At 33.4% G+C, this 26,086-nt stretch overlaps 1 protein-coding gene across 1 annotated transcript in view; it reads right to left on the bottom strand.

Annotated features, from left to right (window-relative positions):
- Window positions 1–5,281: 5,281 nt before the first annotated feature.
- The window catches only part of CCHa1 (neuropeptide CCHamide 1), a 181,372-nt gene continuing 160,567 nt past the window's right edge, over window positions 5,282–26,086 (bottom strand). Inside the window, exon 5 of the mRNA XM_072540851.1 lies at window positions 5,282–5,548. Coding sequence (XP_072396952.1) covers window positions 5,522–5,548 — 27 coding nt within the window. The 3' untranslated portion in view covers window positions 5,282–5,521. The remainder of the gene's footprint in view (window positions 5,549–26,086) is intronic.

Here is a 26,086-nt window from a genome sequence, read left to right as displayed (position 1 = left end):
TCGATGTACCGCGCACATCCATGTATCTTCGGTATGTCCGTACCCTAAGACACTCTCTGCAAGATTTGTACAAAGGTTAGGTAGTTTTCATATTTTGGATCTAGGACTTCGAGTTCGGTATTCAGGTTGTCAGAGTACTCAGTCTAATTGGCCTTTTTGAAGATGAAGCGTCTTCGGAAATGTATCTCGGTTGTTTTGATGGTTTCATAAATTTGGACACTTGTTAGCCTATGTTGAGTTTTATGGATTGCACCATAGATATTTTTTATACAATAATGTTGAATTTTCTCGATTACAAAGTAATTATCGGAGTTGCAGCCGTGTTTTCAAATTTTGCTATTAAACCAACATTGCAGCTTTGTATCGTGTATTAGAGAGAGTCTGTTAATTTCCCATGATAGTCCCATGACGCTATGTGGCTGTTGAAATCTCATACGAACTAGATTTCTTATTTACCAAAGTTTTTCGGCATTGGTAGGTTGAGTGATTTGCCGGGCGGTTTATAAATTGATGATACGGTGAAGGCCCCGCTCTCGATAGTGAGTATTTCATTGTAGTAGGTGGTTTTCTTTTCCGTAGATGTTATGTCATAACGGTTTTTGTGAAAAAAACCATAATGTTCTTTTTAGATTTTGTAATGACCTACATGTTCAGACTAGCAATTTTCAGTTTGTCTCCGAGAAGAGCTTATTTGTTAGTGTTGTTTTACGGTGGTAAAAGGATTGGCCACGGCCTGTTAGGACAGTGTTTTCAGGGAGCGCCGGCGTACTTTATATAACTGAGTAGGTAAGTAAGTATAGAGTAAAGAAAATGCAAGTGTGGGGCTTCTCTCCTGCTTCTCAACTTTTAACATACATTTCATAACTTTCACTATGCATTATGTGCTGCAGGTATTTCATCTTTCTTTCATTGACAGTTGTTTCTGCTTCTATCACCTCCAAGTTAGTAAATCTGTCCACCAACGATATACTTAGATTTCGTCTATATACTTGCATTTCAAAAGAAATAATTCTTTGCTTTAAAGCTTTCTCTACTCCTTCTTTGTCGGTAATTATTACTGTATCGCCTGCGTAGCGAATGTTGTTAATTAGTATCCCGTTGCCTTTAATGCCAGCTGTTTAATTTTTCAAAGCTTTTTCATAATTTCTTCCGAATAAAAATTAAAACCTGGGGCGACATAATACATCCTTGTCTCACTCCCCTTTAAGTTTTTAGTCTGCAGGGTGTTTCTGTTACAATTAATACTATAATCTAATGGTTGTAATCGAAGATCACAACAATATAAAACTTTTAATAAACGAAAATAACAATGATAACTGACTAAATTTTGAGACTGGTGGACAACAGGCGAAAACAGAAAACCTACAACAACAAATCTCTTAAAATAGAGGAACTTCACAGTATGAACCACACATTTAATAGGTACAAAATTTAAAAAACATATCTGACATAGTTTAATCGAAAATAGTCTATTTGACGAACCAGAAAACATAAAGGTCAATGATCAACAGAAACTTTACAGACAGTTAGAATATGTAGAAGAGCTGTTTAAAGATATTGAAAAAGAAGCTTAAATGAAAAATATATATTGATGAGACCAAAGATAACCTTAGATAAAAAGGAAAGAGCTATATAGAAATCAAAAAATACAACCAGACCAAATAAAATATCCAGCAGAGAAATAAAATTACTCGACAATAAAGTTAAATGTCCAATTTTATACTTGTTCACCAAAACACACGAAACAGACAACATACTAATCGATAGTAGCTCCTGTACATATTTGTAATGACATCATTTGTAATGTGTTGAACAATCTTGGAACCAGAGAAGCGTTATACACTTTTCAGATCATGGTTTAAAGATGTAGGGATTTATGTCTGGTTGAATAGATGTTAAGACAATCAGTTCTTAGGTTTTTTATTTATTTCAAGAAGATTTTTAACAAGGTCAATCTCCACAAACTGATGGGTTGATTGAAGCAGATGAGAATTGTGGTCAATACCTTCGCATCATCAATAAATTGTATTGGCACCAACGTTTAAATATACGAATTGGCCTAGTGTTGATGTGTATCTTTTTAATATACTTAGTATTACCCATTCTGCAATCTTATTAACGGCTGATAACATTCTATTGGGTTTATAATTTTGTGAAAAAATTGCTGCGTCCTTTTCCGATTTTAAAATTATGGTGCCTTTACTTGATTGCTTTTGAATTATTTTCTTCACTTTTGCTGTCTTGTACATGCTATTTCTGTTTGCCCTTGGTAATTAGTAAGTTCTTCGTAAGTTTCGCCCACGTTGTCTATGAAGTCTTCATTCACGAGTTGGTTGTAATTTAGCATACATTTTCTTTCAAGAGTTCTTCTTGAGTCTTTTTCTTTAGTTAAATAAACTATGCTTTGATCTCTGTGTAGGGGAGATATGTTTTATTATCCTTTTGTAGATTTTTTTTTCAATTTTTTAGAGTCCTGATTTGTTTAGGTTAAGATCTTGCTTATCATTTTCTTATTCTTGGTTTCAGTGTTCGGGTTGATTTTGTTTAACCTTACGGTTTAGCCAATGTTTTCCTATGTTTTAACACTGGGTGAGGTTTTGTTATCTCTTTGTCTCATTTTCCTTTATGATCTCTTTTAGTTCTTTACTAATATTTTTAAATCTTCCTCTAGTAATTGATGTTTCTTCATTACCTCAATATACCTTAAACTTTCAAACTTTTTGGTGAAATATGTTTTCGTTATTGTTTTCTAGAGTATTTTCTATGTTATTGCTGACTATTATTTTAAGAGTGCTCTATTTTTATTTCTTAGACCCCTACCTATAGTATTACTGGGTTATGATAATCTTCTTCTAATATACTTTGAATTTCCATTTGGAGCTCCATTTTTTTTACAATGGCTACGTCTGGATGTATTGTTAGTCTGTCTCCTCAGAAAATGTGTAGGTTCTACAGACCCAATAACAATTATTTCTGATCTGTTATCGAGATTGAGCAACCTTCAATTTCGGTTGGTCACTCTATCGTTCCAATTTGGGTTTCACTCTTTATTCGGTTTGGAACTCAACAACATTTTTTCAGTTAGAAAGTGGTTAAACTATTAGGTTTAAACCAGCTAAAAAATGAACACGAACGACACACAATGGAAGAAGAAATAAACGATAATCTCAGTGGGTCGGAAACCCAAATCCACAACACAGATAATATAGATAAAAAGAGTTATTATAAAAACACATCATAATAAAGAAACACAAGGTGTGGATAACACCATAAATATTACTACTAAATAACAGACAAATATAAAGAATCATACAGAGAAATCGATAAAAACATGAAATAAAGAATAAAGAAAGCCAACGAATTATGGATAAAAGAACAATGTATAGAAAAGAAAAACTCTGAGATGAAATATAATACATTTAATATACACAAAAAAGTTAAAAAAATTAACCAAAAAGCTGCATCAACTAGGATTAGTTAAGAACAAGGAAGGAAATATTATTATAGACTTATCAGAGAAACTTGAAAGATTAGGTGAAAACATATGGTGACACGGGACCCGACATTCTAAAAGAAGAAGTAGAACTACCAACTAAAAATTCCAAAACCGCAAAAGAAAATGGCTGTCAGATTCACACTGAATTATTAAAGCTATTGGATAATAACTCAATACTAAAATATCATCATCATCATAAACCCGTTTTAAGTCCACTGCAGAGTATTATATAATAGGCCTCTCCTGATTGTATCTACATTACACGGTCTTGTGTAGTTTGGATAAAATTTTTCGTCATCTTTCGATCATCGTTCCATGGTGTAGGAAGTATTTCTCTGTTTCATTTATCTGTTCATAGTCTCTCTTCGGTTAACTTGTCTGTCTATCTTCCATGCTTTATCATTGCAACCTGGCCAGACCATTTTCATTTCAGTCTGTAAGCTTTTTTCACAATATCTGTAACTATGGTTCTGTTTCGTAGATCTTTGTTTGTGATCTTGTCTTTTATTGTTACTTTTATCATTCATCGCTCCATCCTTTTTTGTGCTATTCTTTTGCCAAGTTATTTGTTTTAAATCATTGTCTTTTGTTAGGGATAGTATTTCTGCATCATAGGTCATTACTTTCAGAACACACTGATCGATATGTGCCGTTCGATCGGTATGTTACCGTTTTTCGTAATACGTTTTTAAGACCTCCATATACTGCCCATCCCTGTGCTATTCTTGATACCTCACCTGTTTCCTCACCTTTGAACTAATTTCGTGTCCAAGGTATTTATCAACTAAGTCACACTATTTATCATCAAGTTTTACTTTGTTTTTCTGAATTTTTAAATTGTCATTGGACACAAGTTTCTTCATGTATTTTGTTTCGGAGATTTTTATTTTTAAAACGATTTCTCTGCAGGTTATTTCCAGTTCCTTTAACATGGTAATGCTTTCCCGTAGGTCATCCCTATCAAAACTGCCATCAGCATAATTCAGGTGGTTATTTTTAATACCGATGAAGGGTTTTAAAAGCACGTACTGTAGCAGTTATATAAAGCTTTGGTAATATTGTCTTAGCCTGTCTGACACCTCTTTGAATTTTTAATTATACTAATCTGAAATAACAGTGATCAATGCGACTTACATTTAATGCTTCAATTAAACTATCTGGTTCTACCGAGTCAAACGCTTTGTGGAAATCTATAAACACCAATATCAGGGGCCTGGTGTATTCTTTTTTATCTTTATCTTTATCAGGGGATCTTTCAATGAGTTGTTTTATCATTTGCAGGTGGTCGTTGGTGCCGAAATTTGATCGAAATCTCGCTGGCTCTCTGGTTTGGTATAGGTTTAGTTTTTGGTTCATTGTTATGATTCTGGTGAAGAGTTTTTACATGTGGGGGGTTTACATTGAATAATTAGAATCTATGGAAATCAACAAATTAAAAAATACAGACATAATTCTGAATTAACATTTTGAGACAAACAGTTGTCCCCTCCTCAACTTATTCAGTTGAAGATTATAAAGTGTAAACACATACCAAAAATAGATCATTTGAGAAAGGCACTCTGATCGAAACAGCTGTAGTGATAATAATTTAAAATAAATTTTGTGAAAGTGTTGAAAACAAAAGTTTGTAGAGTTTTATTGTTAGATAAAATGAATTTCCATCAAGTAACGGTCGAATCCATCACTTATTTTTTGTTTTGCTTCATACTTTTTCTTCTAAATAAGACAATCTTGATGAATGAATGTAAGGAGGAAAAATTTAAACAATAGAATAATTGCTACTAGTTGAATAAAAACAACATTTATTTAAACCATTTAGGACATTTAACATTTATTTTATATCGATGGAAAAACAAATTTTCATTACTACGCAAGTCTTCACTAAATGTTTTCCAGCCGAACAGTTAGTGAGACTCAAAGTACGTTAAAAATATGGGAGAGTTTAACAGTGTATCAGTACAATTTTAGAATGAATCTTAAGCTAGCGATTAAAGTGAGCTGCGCCTTTGCGTTGAGCCTGTCGTTTTAGTTTTGTTTCGTTGATCGTTTGTCCTGAAACAAAAGAAATTGGGTAAATATAAGAATAATAAATTAATTAAGAAAATAAATTCATGTAAAACTCAGAAAAAGGCTTTGTACACTTATAAACAAACGAATAAATTAAAAAGAGTTTAATTAACACTGTTCAGATAGATGGGAACTTGCACCCATGGCATAACCAAACTTTTATTGTGTTTTTTGTGCTGTTATTTTTAACGGCTGTTTTAAAAGTTTGTGATTTGATAAAAAATTTTTTCAAACGAATGGATTTCCTCTATTGTGGTATTTTTGTAAGACATTGACCATAGTTTTGAAGATGGTTTTGTAAGCCGAAAGCGTCCAACCAGGAACTAAATGCTTTACACACTTTTTGGTAACTTTCGTTAATTTGAAAATTTTAAATACATTATTCTTCTAAAATTTCACATCAAATTAAGTTGGTGGGACGAAAAAAGTCGACAATTTCTAGAGTGTAATACTAATACCACATCCAAAACACATGCATTTTACATCGTGGTAATAAAGTTACATTATAGTTATATGAAAACTTAAACTGTAGAGTTTTCTCGTTTCTGTATTTTAATTATCGTCTTATGAAAAGACGATTCAAAAACAATAACAATTCATGTATACGTATCCGAGCAGAAGCATACCGCAACGATGTATTGATTGCTAATAAATGTTTTTTTCGGTTTTGTCAACCATTTTAATTAAACAAACTTCTTGATTTCAATCGCGCTATATTCTTATCAACAATAAAATCAATCCGATCGAATGATTTATTTCTAAACCGGTACGTACTTTGAACCAAAAGAAAATCTACTGCGTTGCAATATGATTTTATGTAAATATTTATTTTAGTCAGTAATCAGTTTGAACCGCGAATCGATTAATGAACATCTTGGATGCATTGTGTAGTTGACTTGACAATTTTTATTCCATCATATTGTTAATATGGAACCAGAACAAGAAAGTAAAGTGAGAAAACGCTATTGCATTTTTAATAAAACATTGGAATTCCCATTTCTGAAGAAAAAAAGTAACTCGTGACGTAAAATGTGATACACCACAGAGGTATCAGCTCCGCAGCAAGCAGTAAAAAATTGACCGAATTTTTCAAAGCAACATCAGCACCGAGGAATATTGATTTAAAAACAGTAACTCGGGAAGGTGTTTGGGTATTTTATTTGGTTAAGAAACATGAAAACTTTCTCTCAGCTTATTGCTGATAGAAAATATTGCGGAATTGATTTACACTCAGGTGCAAAAAAATCGATCCATGGGTATTATTTGCCGAAAAAAGAAAACTTTTGAAGATATTAGTTTTAAATCAGGTATATATGTAAAAGTATATGTTAGATTAAAATAATTTTTACAGATTATCCAAAAAAATCATTTATTTATAGAGACATACGCCAAAACTCAAAAATACAAGAATATTCAAAACTTTCTGAAATTAAGAAAAACATTGATAATAAATCAATATCTAGTGTTTCCCCCTCGGGCCCTTATAACAGCCTGTACACGTCTAGACATTGAGGTAATTAACCTCTGGATATCAAATTGATCCAATCAGTCCCATATTTCTTGAAGAGCCGCTGTAAGTTCAGCCAAGTTGTTTGGACGGGGTACTCGTGCTCGAAGACGTCTTCCCATCATATCCCATAGATGTTCTATGGGATTGAGATCGGGACTGCAAGCTGGCCAGTTCATACGAACAATTCCCACCTCCTCTATATATTGGTTGACGATTCTAGCACGGCGAGGACGCGCGTTGTCGTCCATAAAAATAAAATTAGGTCCAATGAAAGGAGCAAAAGGTACCACATGCTGATCTAAAATACTTGTTATGTATCTTGCAGCAGTCATAGAACCTCTATCTACAATAACTAGATCAGTATGGGCTTCTGAACTGATACCAGCCCAAACCATAACGGAGCCCCCCGATAACTTATTCTTTCCGCAATATTACATTGAAAATATCGCTCTTCGTGTCTTCTCCAAACCCTTTCTCAGTCGTCTGGTGACTTAGACAAAATCTGGACTCATCTGAGAACAATACATTGCTCCAATCTGCATCACTCCAGTTTTCATGTTCTCTTGCAAAAGCAAGGCGAGCTCTGCGATGTTCTATGGATAGTATTGGAGATAGGGCTGGCCTTCTGGATAATAAATTACCTTCTACAAGTCGTCGACGAACTGTCCATCTGCTTACATCCACATTTCTCACTTCGCTCAGACGATTTGCCAGTTCAATTGAAGTTAGATGCCAATTTCTCAAACATGATGAGACCAGAAATCGATCATCTATTTCGGATGTTACCCTTCTACGACCTGATCCTGGTCTTCTTGTGAAGTTACCGGTGTCGCTAAAACGCCGAACTGCTCTTTGAACCAAAGATCGACTAACACCCAACATTTCAGATGCATAATATTGGCTACGACCATCTTGAACTAAAGTCACCGCCCTTGCAGCATCTGTCTGAATTACAGACATTTAGGAAGGATAATTAAATAAAAATATAACACGTTTTGAAAATAAAATCACTACGCTAGTATGGTTGTTGAATGAAAAACAACATTCAATAAATATCTACTTGCTTCAGACCCCTTTTGACAAAAATCTGAAATACCAATTTGTTTTAAGAAATATAAAAAGCAATATTAAAAATATTATTTTATTTCTCGTATACGAGGGTACACCTAAATTTACATACGTAATTTAATGTCTCTAAAATTATACAACTTCAAATAAATAAGAAATAAGGAATGGATCGATTTTTTTGCACCTGAGTGTAGATTGACCAAATTTAAGTCAGCTCGTACTAAATGTGAGGCAAGTGTTGAAAATGTCTTTGGTTCGTACATCGAAAATAAATTGGTTGATGAAATGAACAACGCAACGTACGCCAGTATAACTACAGATGTAGAGTAGAGTAGAGTATTTATTTAACTACATAACAATACAAATATTATTTGTAGCAAGTCAAAAAGAACATACATAGTATTAACAAAACGAATATAAAACTTAACTTAAATAATGTATACAAACAAGAACATATAATAAACAGAAAAACATTTATGGCAAAGTTACGGTAAGCAGTTCAGTCCATGTTCTGCAGTAAGTCATATATTCTTCTGAGCAGGAAAAACAATGTTTTAGAAGATATTTTTTTATAACTTTATCGAAACTATTACAGCTTAGCTGTTTTATACTTTTTGGTAAAATATTATAATAATTATAATTAAGACTATTTTTTTCTGAAAGACTTAATCTACAGCGATTTGTTCGTAGGTAGTGACAGTTTCGCGTATTGTGAACATGGACATCAGACTGCTTTATTAAATGAGCACGTTTTCTGTGAATTTCAGTTAAAACTTGAAATATCAACAGAGTAGGTAGCGGCATAATTTTGAATTTGATAAAGAAAGGTCGGCAGTGTTCTAGATAACTAACCCCTGCTAAAATCCTGATAGCTTTCTTTTGCATTCTAAAAATTTGAAGTGCATTTTTTGAATTGCCCCATATAATTACACCATAGTTTAGATGAGAGTGGAATAAGGAAAAATATGTCATTTTTAATGTTTCAAAGTTGACAACCCTTGCTAGTTGGCGAATAACAAATAATGAACTTGATAGTTTTTTCTTAAGTTGTGAGATATGAGCCGACCAGTTAAGTCGATTGTCTATGGTTATTCCCAATAGTTTAACAGTCTCTTTGTTAACTAGATCTTTGTGTAAATTACTTGCAGATATAACCAAATTTTGCGTTTTATCAGAATTAAGTTTTAGTTTGTTTACAGCCAACCATGAGCTAGATTTAGTAGAAACTTCCTCATGAGACATTTTTACATCATCATTATTTTTTCCTGATATAACGTATGTCGTATCATCTGCTAATTGTATGGTTTTGTACGGAGATATGCATTTAGGCAGATCGTTGACATAAATAATAAACAAAAGAGGTCCTAAGACCGAACCTTGTGGGACTCCATGTTTTACGGATAGAAAATCGGAGAGATGACCTTTAGACACTACCGCCTAGTGTCTGCCACATAGATAAGAAATTATAAGCTTAAGAGGGATAGCTCTGATTCCATAGTAATTTAATTTGTGAAGCAAAATGTCGTGTGAAACGCAATCAAAAGCCTTCGACAAGTCGCAAAGAGAAATTGCTATGCGATTGCCGCGTTCAAGCCCCTCAATCACCTCGCTCACTACATTAAATACCGCGTTCGTAGTAGAACGAGCACTTCTGAATCCATATTGTGAGATGCTAAAGTAATTATTTGACTCAAAATAGAAATAAAATTGTTGTTTGATAACTTTTTCAATCACTTTCCCAAAAGTAGAAACAATGCTTATGGGTCTGTAATTGTCAGTTTTTGAGGAATCACCTTTTTTTAGATTGGTAGTACTTTTGAGTATTTTAGTATTTCTGGAAATACTCCAGTTGATAGAATTAAATTAATAAGATGAGTGAAAGGTGTTAAAATTATTTGGTAAGTCTCTTTTAAAATTTTGCTATTAATTTTGTGAACGTCTCTACAATTAGAATTACTAAGAGACTTTATTGATGAAGACATGAGAAATATGGAAATACGTGCTTGGCGGAGGAAGGCGATGGATAGGGACGACTGGAGAAAAATTCTTGGGGAGGCTAGGACCCACACAGGGTTGTAAAGCCAAAATGATGATGATGAAGAGACTTTATTATTTGAGAGACCTCTTCTTCCAGAACGGGACGAAAAAAAAAGGACTTGCTCGGAGAAGGATAATTTCTGTAATTGACGAGGACATCGACGTTAATATTGGGAAGAGATGTAATTATATTCTCTGCAATTGTAGTAAAAAATGGATTCATTTCGTCTGGAGGTAGATCAGGTTTTACCGAACTGGATCTTGTGTAGTTTCTTTCGAAATTTACTATTTTCCAGCAGTCTCTAGGTTTATTATTGGGATTAGTAATAAAATTACAGTAAGCTGACTTTTTAGCAATTTTTAATTGCCGATTATATTCAACTTTTTGTTGTTTATATACTTTGAACAAATCGGGATCCTTAGTGGCATCTGCGATGTGTTTAACAAGAGAAAGATTGGATCTGTAAGACCTTAATTCATTAATAAACCATTGCATAGGTGTTTTTTCAGCCATTTGTCGTACTTTTTTTAGTGGAAAATGCTTTAATATTACATTGTTAAAGTTTCGGTAAGAAAGACTGTTAAAAAATCAGGATCATTATTAATATCATAGAAATTGTCCATATTTGTACTAGCTAGCGCACGTTTAAGCTTCTGTAAACCAGAAGAAGTAATAAACCGCTGAAATGTTTGATAAGTGTCAACAACTTTATGCTCAGTCAATAAATAAAAACTGAGCTCGATGGTCAGAAAAACAAGGTTCAAATACGCCCACTCTGTAGATAGTTTCAGAAAAATTTGTCATAATGTTGTCGATGCAGCTACTGGACTGGGATGTGATTCTAGTATAATCGTTTATAGTTGTTTTTAAACCAAAAGATATTAATAGATTTTGAATATCAAAAAAAAGTTCAGATTCAAGTTTAAAATTTATATTAAAATCACCAAGTATGATAAGTTTGTCTGCTTTACTAAGCAAGAATGTTATGACATTTTCAAAATTCACCAAAAATAAGTCAAAGTCACCCTTACCCGATCTGTATACAGTTAAAATATTGGTTTTTATTGAAGGTACATAAATTGCACAAAACTCAGAACTTTGCTCTACATTATATTCATTTAGATTAAGAGAAGAATACATCAGATTTTCTTTTACATAAATTGCAACTCCGCCTTGTTTCTTTTTTACCCTACAAAAGAAATTAGCTAATGAAAAGCCGGAGATGTTAATTAATTTTAAATTCTCTTCACTTTGCCAGTGCTCGGAAAAACATATGACGTCATATAATTTTTGATCCGCTAGAAAAGCATTTATCATATCGACTTTATTTGAAATACACTGCAAATTAACATGAAACATGCTTACCGTACCTTTTTGAATTAGTTTATTTTGATAAAATTTTGTACAAGCTTCTAGGTTTCTCCCTCCATCTTCTTTGTGTGCTGAAAATTTCTGTTGAAGTTAAATCTCCTAACGGCAGCTCCTTTGGACCAAATATTAGAACTGTAGACTTCGTCAATTTTATCGAAAGGGAAAGATACCTTATATGTGGAGTATTTGTCAGTTCTATGCCATTCAACGCAGTTAAAAGTAATATTGGGTACCGTCTCACCCAAAATTTTTAGAAGATCATCGGCTTTCATATCAACACCAATGCGGGACACATGTACATGACCTTGTCTAGGAATGGTGTTTACAGTAGACGTTTCATTGCTTCCAATATTCGGTTTCTATTTATTTTCTTTTTTCGGTTGGGTATTCCAAGATGAGTGTCCTGTTTTTAGATTGTTTTTATTATCTTTTTGTTTATCACTCATGTATGAATGAACCTGAGTTGGTCGGGCCTGCTTTATTTACAATTTTTTCACTAGATGAGGTTGGAACGGGCATGGCTGAATTTTTATTATATTTATCTTTTAATAAAGAAATTAAATCTTGTTGTTCTTCCGTACGTTTTTCTAGATGGAATGATAGTTTACTTACTGCTGCAAGTTCACTTTTTATATTAGTAAGTTCCTTGTTGGTCTTTATACACTGTTCACACACAATAACGTCTAGGTTATGTTCGATATTGAATGCTTTAATACCTTTTTGCACTGTTTGTGTTAATTTATTAACATAATCTGATAACCGAGGATTAGAACCGAACATCTCAAAAAAGTTAGTTTCATTCTGCGGCTATAATATGAATACTAATTTCGGTGGTAAAAACTGAGGTGGGCAAATCAAAGTTTATTACAAACTGAAACCACAGTAATTTGCTGAACTAAATTTGCTTGGAATCGGTTGTACGGCACACATTACTTACAACACTTTGCAATGCGTCTTCAATAGGTTACTATTTCATCATTCGTGTCACGAATTTGAAAGTTTTGTGAAACCGCAAACGTTGAGTACCCGCAACTTAAGCGGGTATGATGCAATTCAATCAACGTTAATCAAGTTTATGATGGTCTAAAGGCGTATTTTCTGGAAACTTCAAACAGTCCAAAAATAACTGAAGGATTTTTTCAAGGACCCATGTTCGAAAGTCTGGTTGTTATTCATTCTTGATTAGGTAAGAAATATGTTTAAAAATTACTTTGAATCATTTGATGAATTTAATCTAAAGTGAATTGCAATTGTTTTTTTTTCTATAGGCTACGATTTTCAATCAGGCAATCTTGAGAATTGAAGCCGAAGAAGTAGCTGCGATTGAAATGGCACAGGCTTGGGACTGTCGTCAGCTGTATTGAATGAAGTAAACAATGCGGACGCTGACCTCAGTATTGATAAACAAACAGTGTTGCAAACAGCTATTCCATTTTATCAAACTTGCATCGATTATCTCGAGCAGTGAAAATCATTGTTTAAAGATGTACTCATATTTGGATGGTCTACACTCGCTACCGAGCCGAGTTGGAATGACATCGAGGCAACGAATAAATTCATGGCAGAGCATAATTGAATTTACAAAGAAGAAAACAATGTTGAGTTATTTGACGAGTTCAGATAAGTAAAGAAAATTGTGACAATTGATAGAATTACAGCTTGGAACGAATATCACATAAAACCATATCAACGCTGGGTCGAATGCTTCCAACACTTCGAAAAGAATTACGTTCTATACAAACCCTTTGTACAAGTTATCGAATTCATCGTTTGTTTACCAGCTATTTTTGCGAAAGTCGAGTGCGTTTTTCATTGATTACGAATATATAGACAGTCGAAAATAGCAACTTGGCATTGAAACCTTAAAAAAATATTTTGTTTGTAAAATTATAATATATAAAATATGAATGTGTTATCACAGGAAACAGACTCAGAACCTGTATTTGGGTTTAATTGATCTCAACATTAGCCTACCAGTTAACATCAGCAAACTGTTATCTTATTCTAACAAATCTTTTTTTCTTCTCATAGCACTACAAACTTTGGTGGGTCGTGGTTGACTACAAAACTCGCTTCCATCTCGAACAATTATCCATGATGGTTGGATCAGTGGGTAGACCCATTGTTCTTAAATCTGACCATATATTATCGCTTCATCGCATTCGTGGACATCTTAAGTGCCTTTTACCTGTCGGGGCTTCCTTCCAGATTAACTTGGTAATGCGGTTATTAGGGAGTCTGTGGACATCTTGGATGTTGGTATTTTATCTCTTGGACTACATCACTATCCCTAAACATCTGTTTGACCTCGGCATTTGTTCTCATTCGGTATTGCTTAGAATTCGGGTCGTGAATCATAACTTCAGGCCAAAACCTCTCGCTTACACCTGGTAATTTTTCTTTGTAGATTTGCACACACATAAAGGTGCTTTTAACAATACTTTGTTAACGTTTGAAATTAATTTATGGACCAAACCAAATTCATATTTAAGAACTCTTCTGCTACTCTGTCTATACCAAGTAGAAAGATGCTAACTGGCCTAACTACAGAAGACAGCTAAACCAAATGGAAATGAAGAGAGAATTCCAATCAACAGAAGAAGTAGAAGAAAAGATCGAAGAAATCACAAGAACAATCCAACGAGCAATGGAAGCCAACATCCCAAAATCAATGACGAACAACAGAGGACTGATCATCACAACAGAGCTACAGGACATCATCAAGGATAGAAACAAGGCCAGACGAGCATTCCAAAGAACCAGAAGACAGAAATTCAAGGACTACGGAGACATCCTATCCGAAGAAATAAGAGTAAGACTGAGAAGTCTTACTGAAAACCAGTGGCACAACAACATCAGAAGAGCTGAAGAAAACCACGGAAACGTTTGGAAAATGCTGAAGGCAAGAAGAAGAGGAAAACAAAAGATGCCACAAATCATGGACAACGAGGGAACACACTACGACACCCAAGGAAAAGTTGATGCAATATCAAGGAAGATGGCAGCCACACACAGACAAAACCAGGATATGTCGGATGCAAGAACAAAGAGGAAAGTCGAGCAAGAATACAATAGGATCAGAAGAAGGAACGAGTTCCAAATAGACGAGGAAGACCATATCAGCCCAAGTGAAGTTGCAAAAATCATCAGGAAACTGAAAGGAAGCAGAGCACCAGGACAAGAAGGAATCCACAACATCACCCTCAAGGAACTTCCGAAGAAGATCATAGTACAGCTGTACTATATCTTCAAATACTGCCTGGAAAAAGGACATTTTCCAAACAACTGGAAACACACCAAGATTATACCTCTTCTGAAACCAAGGAAAGATGGAAGAAGACCGGAAAGCTACAGGCCCATATCACTCCTGGAAACGATGGGAAAAATCTTAGAAAAAATCATCTACAAGAGACTGGTGAAGCATACAGAAAGAATAGGAGTCATCCAAGAAGACCAGTTTGGTTTCAGAAAAGGAAGAAACTGCGAACCCCAATTAGCAAGGATCATCAGCGACACGAAGATAAAATTCAACAGGAAACAGAAGACAGGATTAGCCATACTGGACATAGAGAAAGCATACGACACGGCTTGGAAGAAGGCACTAATCTACAAGATGGACAAGGCTAGACTTCCACACTACCTCATCAACATCTGCGACATGTATCTATCTAATAGAACATTCCAAGTTTCAGCTGACCAAAAGATGTCGACGATTCAAGAAATCCAGGAAGGAATGCCTCAGGGCAGCATCTTATCACCCATTTTATATAACATTTTTGTTTCAGACCTCCCTACAGATCCAAGGACTTCTACAGCCCTGTATGCAGACGACACAGCAGTGTATGCATCCGGAAAAGACGAAAGAAGAATCATAGATGACATGGAGAACCACCTGGAAAAAATCACGGACTACACCGAAAAATGGAAAATCAAGATTAACGCCGAAAAAACGCAGTTCATCATTTTCGGCCAGGATAGACGACAACTACGGAACCAGATCACAGTAGGAGACAACAGAATTCAGGAAACAGAGACGGTCAAATACCTAGGAGTCCACCTCGACAGAAAACTCAACTTCCGGGTGCATACACAAAAAACTAAGGTAAAAGCTAATGCAGCTAAAAAACTAATACTTCCTTTCATTTTTAGGTCCAGTCCACTCTCGAAGGCGAAGAAAATTCAACTCTACCAAGCATATGTTAGGTCGGTGATTCTGTATGCTATACCAGTGTGGAGCTCCATTGCGGAATCACACTGGAAAAAGTTGGAAGCAACTGAGAACTCATGCTACCGAATCATCGACGGAGCAGCATGGGAGGATAGAGTTACAAACGCGACGATCAAGAACAGGTTAGGATACACGCCACTAAGGGAAGTGGCCGAGAACAGAACCAGGTGATTCTTCAACCAGGCCACTCGAAGACTGCGAAAGACCAGGGATATCCTCGAGAAGAACAGGATCCAGAGGATACACAGATCCACCCATAGACTGATCGACCATCTGATCAGGGTCTAACCAGGCGTGCAGGGAAGTAGGTACGTTTGCCGATTTTAGTACCTACAGAAGCAGACGAGGACACCACCCAGGAAAACCCAGGAACCGAAAGGAGAAATCTTCAAGCGCTGGCGGTGCACGAGCGGGACGTCGAGGAAGAAAGAAGGCTAAAATTTCTTAAGTTTTGACATGTAAATATCTTAGAATGGCAATAAACGTTTTTATTTTTATTTTTATTTTTATTTTTATTTTTATTTTTATTTTTATTTTTATTTTTATTTTTATTTTTATTTTTATTTTTATTTTTATTTTTATTTTTATTTTTATTTTTATTTTTATTTTTATTTTTATTTTTATTTTTATTTTTATTTTTATTTTTATTTTTATTTTTATTTTTATTTTTATTTTTATTTTTATTTTTATTTTTATTTTTATTTTTATTTTTATTTTTATTTTTATTTTTATTTTTATTTTTATTTTTATTTTTATTTTTATTTTTATTTTTATTTTTATTTTTATTTTTATTTTTATTTTTATTTTTATTTTTATTTTTATTTTTATTTTTATTTTTATTTTTATTTTTATTTTTATTTTTATTTTTATTTTTATTTTTATTTTTATTTTTATTTTTATTTTTATTTTTATTTTTATTTTTATTTTTATTTTTATTTTTATTTTTATTTTTATTTTTATTTTTATTTTTATTATTATTATCTGTCTATACCAAGTAGAAGAAAAGTGACGTGTACCATATTTGGATAAAATATTTTTAAATTTTGTCCCACCTCTACCATATACAGAACGGCACCTGATAAAAATTTAAAAAAATTGTCCCTTTTTTGTTCTTGGTCTTTTGACAAAAATAAAGTAGAGATCGTTTGCTCAATGGAATGACTTATAGTCAAATTGTTGGTTTTCTTTAGTTGTTTTGCAGCTATTAAATAAAGTTTTTGCTGGTTCATCCTCTTTCAAGACCCCGATTATAAGATGCACCCTATACCGACCACATGTATCTGTGCTTTCATCGACAATTACGTAAAAGTTGTTATCGTTTCGCCTTTTAGTAGACGCAATTTAATTTTGAGTATCAGTAGTCGCACACGGTCTACTACAATGGTCATCAAACTAGTCCTCTCGATGCATTTTGTTTAAATTTCAATAAAATAATCCACTATTTGTAGTTTTTTTAAAATTATTTATTATTATTGACATATTTTTTTTATTTAAAATGTTTATTTACGTAGCACAAAAAATAGTCCACAAACAATATTTTTGCAAAAATTGATTAAAATGTGTAGTTTGCACTTTTTTAACGGAATGTTTGCTGGTGACATAGCTTTACAACAAGTCTTGATTAAACAAATATTTTTTTCTTTTAATTCATCTTGATCTTGAACATTTTGAAGAGATATGTGAATCGCCGGTTGTTGAGCGTAATGTCGAGTCCTAACGCAATTTTTTAGCTTCAACTTATGAGTTGGAGGTTTTACATTTTGGTCGACTTGAAAATTCTTCTCACAGAAAATCTGTAGACGAAAAAAAATGTTCAAGCACCAAAAAAATAATTTTCATACAAAGAGTTAAACAAAAGCGAAATTATCTAAAATTTGATAAATTTTTGTATTTTGATGCTTCTCTCTCTCTATGTTTGTCTTTTTTCAAATAAAAGCAAAAGCGATTTTGTCCAATAAAAATACTCTCTCTTGAAAAAAATTTCTTTTGTGGTTCCAAGATTCACCGATTGAGTCTTCACTGCATGGAGATATGAACGTTAAAAATATCCTCCATTAATAAGTTGGAGGCCTTCGAAATGTGGACCTTGTGAAAAACGTTCCATATTCCATATACCATGGACAGATAGGTTAAGAAACGAGGAAGTCTTAAGAAGAACAACTACTAAGAGAGAATTATAGAACTTGATCAAGGTACGAAAAATTAGAAGTCCCATATCCTGGGAGGAAAAAAAATATACAATTTCTCAACTAATTATCCAAGAAACGATTGAGGGAAAGAGAGGAGTAGGTCGCAAATAAATGTCGTTGCTACGAAATATAAAGAACTCGACAGGCATAAATACCAGCGGCGAGCTGTTACATGCCGCAAAAGATAGACGTCTGGCCTTTAGATAATTCGCCAACGCATTATAGGTGCACGGCACTATAAGAAGAAGAGGGATCAAGATGCTTTTGTTTGTCAGTTTCTCATTTAAGAAATGAAATATAGAAATAAATGAAACTTACGCTCTTGGAACAGGCCTTGCAAAATACTTTAACTTGGGAAACGCTCTATCCAAGCTTTATCCAAGCACTTTTTTGAATGGTAAATATGTTTAAATTTTATATATACCAAACAATTCATTAACACTAAACACGATACAACGTTTGTTTTAAACAAATGTTTGTTGCCGGAATCTGACAAAATAATTAGAGACTTAAAAGCAGGTAGGTATCTGCAACTTGCTACGCTAATAAAATATTATTTTTTTGGAAAACCATAACTATTAAATTGAGGTGGTAATGGGAAAGTCCAGATAAATAAATAAATAAATAATAGCTTTATTACCCAACAGTTTCTCATTTCTAGGGTAAAAATTTAAGATACATTTTTAATTAGTATATAATCATTAGTAGGTGATAAAAAAATATCAAGTAAAAAAATAAGTGCAAAAAATAAGTAGGTGAAAAACAAAATAAAGAGTGGGAACAATATAATTAAACAAATCACTACGTATATAAGAAATAAAAAATAAAAAATACACAAAAAAAATTAACAAAAAAAAATTAACAATCTAATGTACTCCATAAACCAGTGCGGTATCAACCAGATGATTAATTGAGCATGAGAAAATATCACAATGGTTGCATATTTTGTTATAATTATTGCACATAATATAAATGGGTGACTTCAGTAACATATTTGTTCTCGCACGTGGACAAGTAAACACGATAGTCGACCTGGAAGTAATTCTTGGCACATTAAATCTAATTTGACCTAATATATCACTGCAGTCAATACAGTTATGTAACAACTTATATAAAAATGAAACCGAAAATATAATTCTTCTTAACTCTAAACGTACAATATTAAACCTGTTACATAACAAATCGTAATCATAACCATGGACAGGACTCCATCAACCTTAAAAGCTAAATATTTTAAAAGTTTCCGTTGTACCTTTTCAATCTGTTGCATATAACATTTATAAATGGGATACCAAATTAAGCTACAATATTTTAGTTTTGTTCGCACTAGCGATAGATACAGTAGTTTAATCGGTCTTATATCGCTAAAATTTCTACAGTTTCTGATGATAAAACCGTACATTTTCATAGCATCGGATACTTTCTGCTCAATATGGTTGTTAAAGGTTAATTTTGAATCAAATATAACTCCTAAATCTTTAATGCTATTACATTTTTCAAGATCTGACCCCTGAATTACATAATTAAAATCAACCTTATTTTTCCTCCTAGAGTAACTTACTACTTTACACTTATTGACATTAAGAAAAAGTTTGTTTTTCACACACCAAGTATCTATATAATTTAGATCGTTCTGTAAATCTATACAGTTAGCAATTGTTTTAATTTCACAGTATATTTTAAGATCATCCGCAAAACACAATTTTCTGTTATTGATATCTAAAAATAAATCATTGATATATAATAGGAACAACAATGGACCTAAATTTGATCCCTGTGGAACACCGGATGTAGTACAGATTAATTCTGATATGAAACCATTATAGGATACAAATTGGTTCCCACCTATTAAATAGCTTTCCAGTAACTTTAAAATGTTTCCAGCAAATCCCAAATTTGATAATTTAAAGAGTAGGTATTTGTGATCAACCTTATCAAACGCTTTAGAAAAATCAGTATATATCACATCTACTTGACCTTGTACATCCAAAACATCTAAAATATATTGAGTTATTACAGCTAAGTTTGATACAGTAGAACGTTTGTCTATAAAGCCATGTTGATAAGGTGATATCCATCCCCTAACAGAAGGGTAAATACAATTCTATAGAGTTACTTCGAAAACCTTTGAAAAATTGGATAACAAAGATACCGGTCTGTAATTGGATACATCAGATTTCGTTCCGTTTTTGAATACAGGGCATATTTTTGCATTTTTCCATAATTCAGGATAAGTTAACGTTTTTTATTGATAAGTTAAAAATTTTTTCAAGTTGCTTTACAAATACCCGAGAACAATCTTTCACTAAAAATGCTGGAATATTATCCGGTCCGGACGTCATTTTATTTTTAATTCTTTTAAATGCTAAGAAAATTTCGTTTTCTTGAAATTCGTTAAAATTAATAGTGGGTAAGTAGATATCACTACATTCTTGATTATTTAATACATTGTTGTCGACGTAAATAAACTTTTTCAAAAAACATCTTAAAAGCATGGATTATATCGCGAGGATTATTAAATGTATCGCCGTTGTAACACATATCACCTGTGATTCTAGAAGTTTTATTCTTTGCATGAACATATGCCCAGAAATTATTAGATTCGTTAGAAATACAGATAGATAATAAGCAATAGATAATGAGCTTGATCATATACAAGTTATAAAATTCCAATAATAGAGGAATATTATAATTTTTTATTTAATTTATTTTTAAAATGTGCAAAATAAATCGTGGTTTACCTTAAATATGCTATTGTTCTTTGAAATAAGCAAAAATATGTAATATATGCATCTTGCACTGTGCATATATTGCACACTACGCACTTTGTATATATTCCGCTCTCCATTTAAAATTAAAGTAAAGTAAAACGACGAAAACGTTTTAGATTACATTACAATTATATTTTCTAAAACTCAAAATCTCCAATATAGACAAAAATATTTTTTTAATGGGTACATTTTTTAAATCTCGTGCTACAATACAACTCCCTTTAGAACTTTACTCCAAACAAGGCGTTGAGCTCCTGTTTGATAATAGAAGTAAAGCCAGTTTATTTAAAGAAAAAACTTCTTGAAATTGGAAAAAAGTAAATATCTTTTTAGTAGTTATTTGCAGGAAAGCCGCTAGAACGGAATTTTCTATTCGTTATTTGATTTGTGTTTGGAAAAACTTCAATACACATTGAAATAAAATAAATGCGAAACATTCAATCATTGTGCTGGCGATCTGAGCGAAATTACAAGAAGGATACGGTGGTGAACGGATTGATTTTGGAGACCAATTCTTTTGAATGATTTACATGAAAATGCATCTGATTGATGAGTGCAGTTTCAGGAATTACTTTAGTCTTTGCTGTGTATATCTATATACTAGGTGTTTTTAAAAATAACTTATACTGTTAAAAATGTTCTATGAAAAACGTACATTAGAGCTTGTTACTTATTTAATATATAAATTATTTTGGTTTTCAAGATAACAGTATGTTGTCTTGTAACCATGACATCATTATAATTACTGAATCGTGGTTAAATACCAGTGTCCAGGATGCTGAACTGTTTGACAGAAGAGATAGAGATAATAATTAAACTCGTGGTGGTGGTTTGATCATTGCAGTTAAGAAAAATATAGTGCGGATAGTGTTATCTTTGTCGAAAGTAATATTCTTATTGCAATACGGCAACATTGTTAAAACTCGCCGGCAAATAGTGGAAATAAATATTAAAATCAGGTGGTTAGAAGTATTTCATGAGCGCACATTCGGGTAAAGTGGCATCAAAACCAACTTGCAGTATCTACATCTGTTGATAACCCGGGTAAAAGGGGGTGGTTATCTATGAAAGAAAAACAAATGATTAAATCAGTTTATGAGCGATTACGTAGAAGAAATCAAGATATGTTTATAGAGAACGTCGCGGCATTGTGTGGTGATTTAACGAAAGTATCGGCTAGACTGCAACAAACTTAAGTTTGGGAATATGACTCATACTTCGACGATGCGCAGTGAATCGTGTTTACTAGTGTTACCATGGAAACAACCAGTGTACTGCTTGCCAGTGTCGTAGTTTGAGAAGTACGTATCGCCGAGAGTGTTTGACATGTTGATTTGATCGTGTTGGATATTTTATTAATTTTTTTTAGATTAGTGCTTAGTATATTGGTAGTAGTAATTAGTGTATTATTAAATAATTTAGGGTATCTATAGTGTGTTTATTTTAGTTATTAATAATAGTTACTTAACAATATGGCTCCTAAAAAGATAGGAACAAATAAAACCATCATACTTTTGAACAGATACTCTTCAAATCATCTCGAACAAACTGCAGGGGGCGAAAATCCAAAGACAATGCGAAAATCCGAAGACAATAGGAGTGTCCTAATGAAAAGTTATGATATTCGTTCAAAACAAATACAATATTTAAAGCAGCTAATTCAATTTTGATCTGAGGGTAGAACCATAATTTATACCAATGAAAGATATATAGGTACACATCAGCCATACTGCACCATATCACTGGGCAGATCAAAGTGGAAAAACTTTAAAGAAACCGATTTATAAGGGCAAAAGGCTGAATATTGGTCAGGCTGGAGAAGAGACTGGATTGGTACCTAACGCTGTGTGCGTTAATATGCGTGTGAATTTTTAAATTCGGTGCATGTTTATAATAAATTAAAAAGTCAATTGGTGTAACAATAACAGTAATGTAAGCCATAATTACTTTGAAAGTTTCATAATAAATCAAACTCTATTTTTGACAAAAATTTCATAAAAAGCTTATTAACGACTGTCCACGAAACTAATAACGAGTTAAAGATCGTTCAGCAAAAATATACAATGATTATTTTTATTTTAATTCCGAAAAATCCTCTAAAATAATTTTTACGACATTTTTTCCATATGTATATGTATTATATTTTGAGCTTGAACATCATGGACATTAAGGTCTTCACTTGCCTCCCTATCATCCAGAGTTAAACCCTATCAAAAAATATGAGCTTTGATAAAAGGTAGAGTGACAACTCATAATACAACATTTAATATAAATGATGTTGAAAATATAGCAAAAACTAAATTTTTAGAAGAAGTGTTATTAGAGGAGTGGATTAATATATGTAAACACGCGTAAAATTATAAAAACATTTAAATCGAAAATGAACATTTGTTAGACACTTAGCTGTTAGCTTTACTACTTACGCAATTTATTGTTAATACTGGTTTATCCGGAAAAAGCTTTTCTAAGGATGAAGATTGTAATTCAAATTCAGGAATAGAGATCTTAGAATCATGCGAGGAATCATAACTAACTAATTAACTTCTTGTTTAGACAAATAAATATATTACTTAATTAGTTAAAATAAACTAATAATTTTTTTTATATTATTGAAACCCTTCCTTCGGAGTAATATTAATAAATTGTAAGTATTGATGAATTTGTTATTTATTAAAGTACTCCTAATATTTTACTCATTATTTTTCGAGTGCAATTGACTTTAAACTTCATAATGATTAAGAACTATGAAACTAAAAATTAACAAAATTATTGTTAACTTAATTGGATATACTTGTGAAAAATTATTTTAAATCTACCTGTTTCCGCCCGCCACTGGTAGAAACAGTCCGCCCACCTGCGTTAAACACTACGTCACATTCCCAAACTTAAATTTGTTGCACTCTAGTACGGTTGTCCGAATAAATCAAGGTAATAAACCACTTTAAAAACTTATTCAAAAAGGACGTACAAAAATTGTATTGGACGATATTACAAAAAGTATAATACGAAGAAAATTTCATAGATGATACTTTAAATAAAATATCCATGCGGGTGTTACAAAGAACATTACGTGAAATGGATTTTCGGTATGTAAAGAGAAGTCGGAAAAGTTTGTTAATCAAGAGAGACGAACTAGTGATATGTCGGAAAGAATATTATCAAAAAAATGGTGATTTTAATTAATTAATTAATTAATTAAAATTATTATATGGACTAAACGTGGTTGAATGAGGGTCATACGAAATCAAAAGTATGGCAAAACTTAAATATTAAAAATTCAGTTTTAAGGAGTGACTTTCAACCGGCTTAAAAGCATTTTCGGTAAAAGAAGACGCCTCATTATTATGCACATAGGAAGTGATTTAGGTTTCTTACAAGGTGGTTTAAATGTGTTTACCTCAATCAAAACGGGCGATTAACATGAGGATATGGATTCGGATGTGTTAAAAAAGTGGTTTTCCTCTATACTGATTCTTGTAGTACCTGGATCGGTAATTATAATAGACAATGCACCATATCACAGCCGTCGTAAGGAAAAAATACCGACTTCTGTATCTCGAAAGGCAGAGATAGTAGATTGGCTAAGAAGCAAAAATATAGATTTTGACGAATACATGATAAAAGTTTAATTACTTGATGTAGTGCGCAAATATAAGATTTCATACATCAGAATTGAATCCTATCGAGCTAATATGGGCATATATAAAAAAAATAAGGTAGCGCAAAAGAACTAAACCTTAAAAATAAAAGATGTCAAATTATTATTAAAACAAACTAAACAAAATATAACCGCTTAAAACTGGCAGTCATGCATTAAACACGTACAGAAAGAAGCAGATAAACTAAGGGATGTAGACACGCGTGTTGATGTTCTTATCGAGCCCATTATTATACCTCCAGGAGAAGACAGTATGTCGTCGTAGCTAGAGTGGACCTATGAACTTATCCACTCTGCTATACGCTCTGCTCTAGGATATTTCGTGAAGTCGGTGTGCAAAACACCCTAGGCACTTATCCCTTATTCAAGTTGGGACGTTGAATTGTTCTTTTTGAAGGATAAAATAAAACTAATTCGTAGAAAGCGAAGACAAAGCTTCAGAGTCTAAGGTAGGTGGAGCAGAGCCCCGCTAGTCGGCTCCCTAGAGTTTAGTTCTCTAGGAGAGACCGAGGTAGACTGTCCTTTGGTTTGGAAATCAATTAGTATGTATACATAATATTTTACAAGATTCCAAACCAAAAGACTAATGAAAAAATTGGAAAAGGGAGGAAGGCGGGGCGATGCGCGCCAAGAGTGCTCATTGGTTACTCTTGGCCGAGCACTTGGCGACATCCCCCCTCCTTTCGAGACTCTGAGGCTGTGGAAAATTTTATTGAAAATTTTAAAATATTACAAGTTTAAGAAATGCGAAAAAAATATATAGAATAATGAATACAGTAATTTAAAAGTGTCCAAAATAAATTCAAAAAGTTTGTAACTCACATACAACACTTATCTTGAACCTAGGGGGGCCAGATGTTACTGCATCTCCTTCTGCGGCATGCTCCATCCACGGTCGGTGTACCATTCCTCCCAGCGGGTTCGTCTTCTTCTCTGCTATCCGGCTTTCATCCGCTTATCCTGGGGTCTCGTAGGCGAGTTTGCCTGGGGCTCCGTGGGGACGCGGACCACATATCTGAAGAGCAGACAGGGACTGTGGCTACTCCAGGATTTTCGTAGCATCCGGGGCTTCAAAACGTCGAAGAAGGCTGGCTCGCTGAGACACCTGGTACACTGAAGGCATCAGGATTGCTGCAAAGCTCAATGGCGGAGTGTTAGAATATAACTTTGTAACACTCCGAGGCTGTCCCCACTGTTCACTTGACTTTAACCCATGTTAAAGTCAATGGAGTGTTGCCTTCTGTGGATCAGGAACTGGGTCGTAGGTTCGGATTTTAATCCATTTGTTGGGCGCCATGTCGTCGTAGCTAGAGTGGACCTATGAACTTATCCACTCTGCTATACGCTCTGCTCTAGGATATTTCGTGAAGTCGGTGTGCAAAACACCCTAGGCACTTATCCCTTATTCAAGTTGGGACGTTGAATTGTTCTTTTTGAAGGATAAAATAAAACTAATTCGTAGAAAGCGAAGACAAAGCTTCAGAGTCTAAGGTAGGTGGAGCAGAGCCCCGCTAGTCGGCTCCCTAGAGTTTAGGGCTCTAGGAGAGACCGAGGTAGACTGTCCTTTGGTTTGGAAATCAATTAGTATCTATACATAATATTTTACAAGATTCCAAACCAAAAGACTAATGAAAAAATTGGAAAAGGGAGGAAGGCGGGGCGATGCGCGCCAAGAGTGCTCATTGGTCAC

This window comes from Diabrotica undecimpunctata, chromosome 8 (genome assembly GCF_040954645.1).
Source record: "Diabrotica undecimpunctata isolate CICGRU chromosome 8, icDiaUnde3, whole genome shotgun sequence".
Classification (NCBI taxonomy): domain Eukaryota; kingdom Metazoa; phylum Arthropoda; class Insecta; order Coleoptera; family Chrysomelidae; genus Diabrotica; species Diabrotica undecimpunctata.
This window is presented reverse-complemented; position numbering and strand designations above follow the sequence as displayed.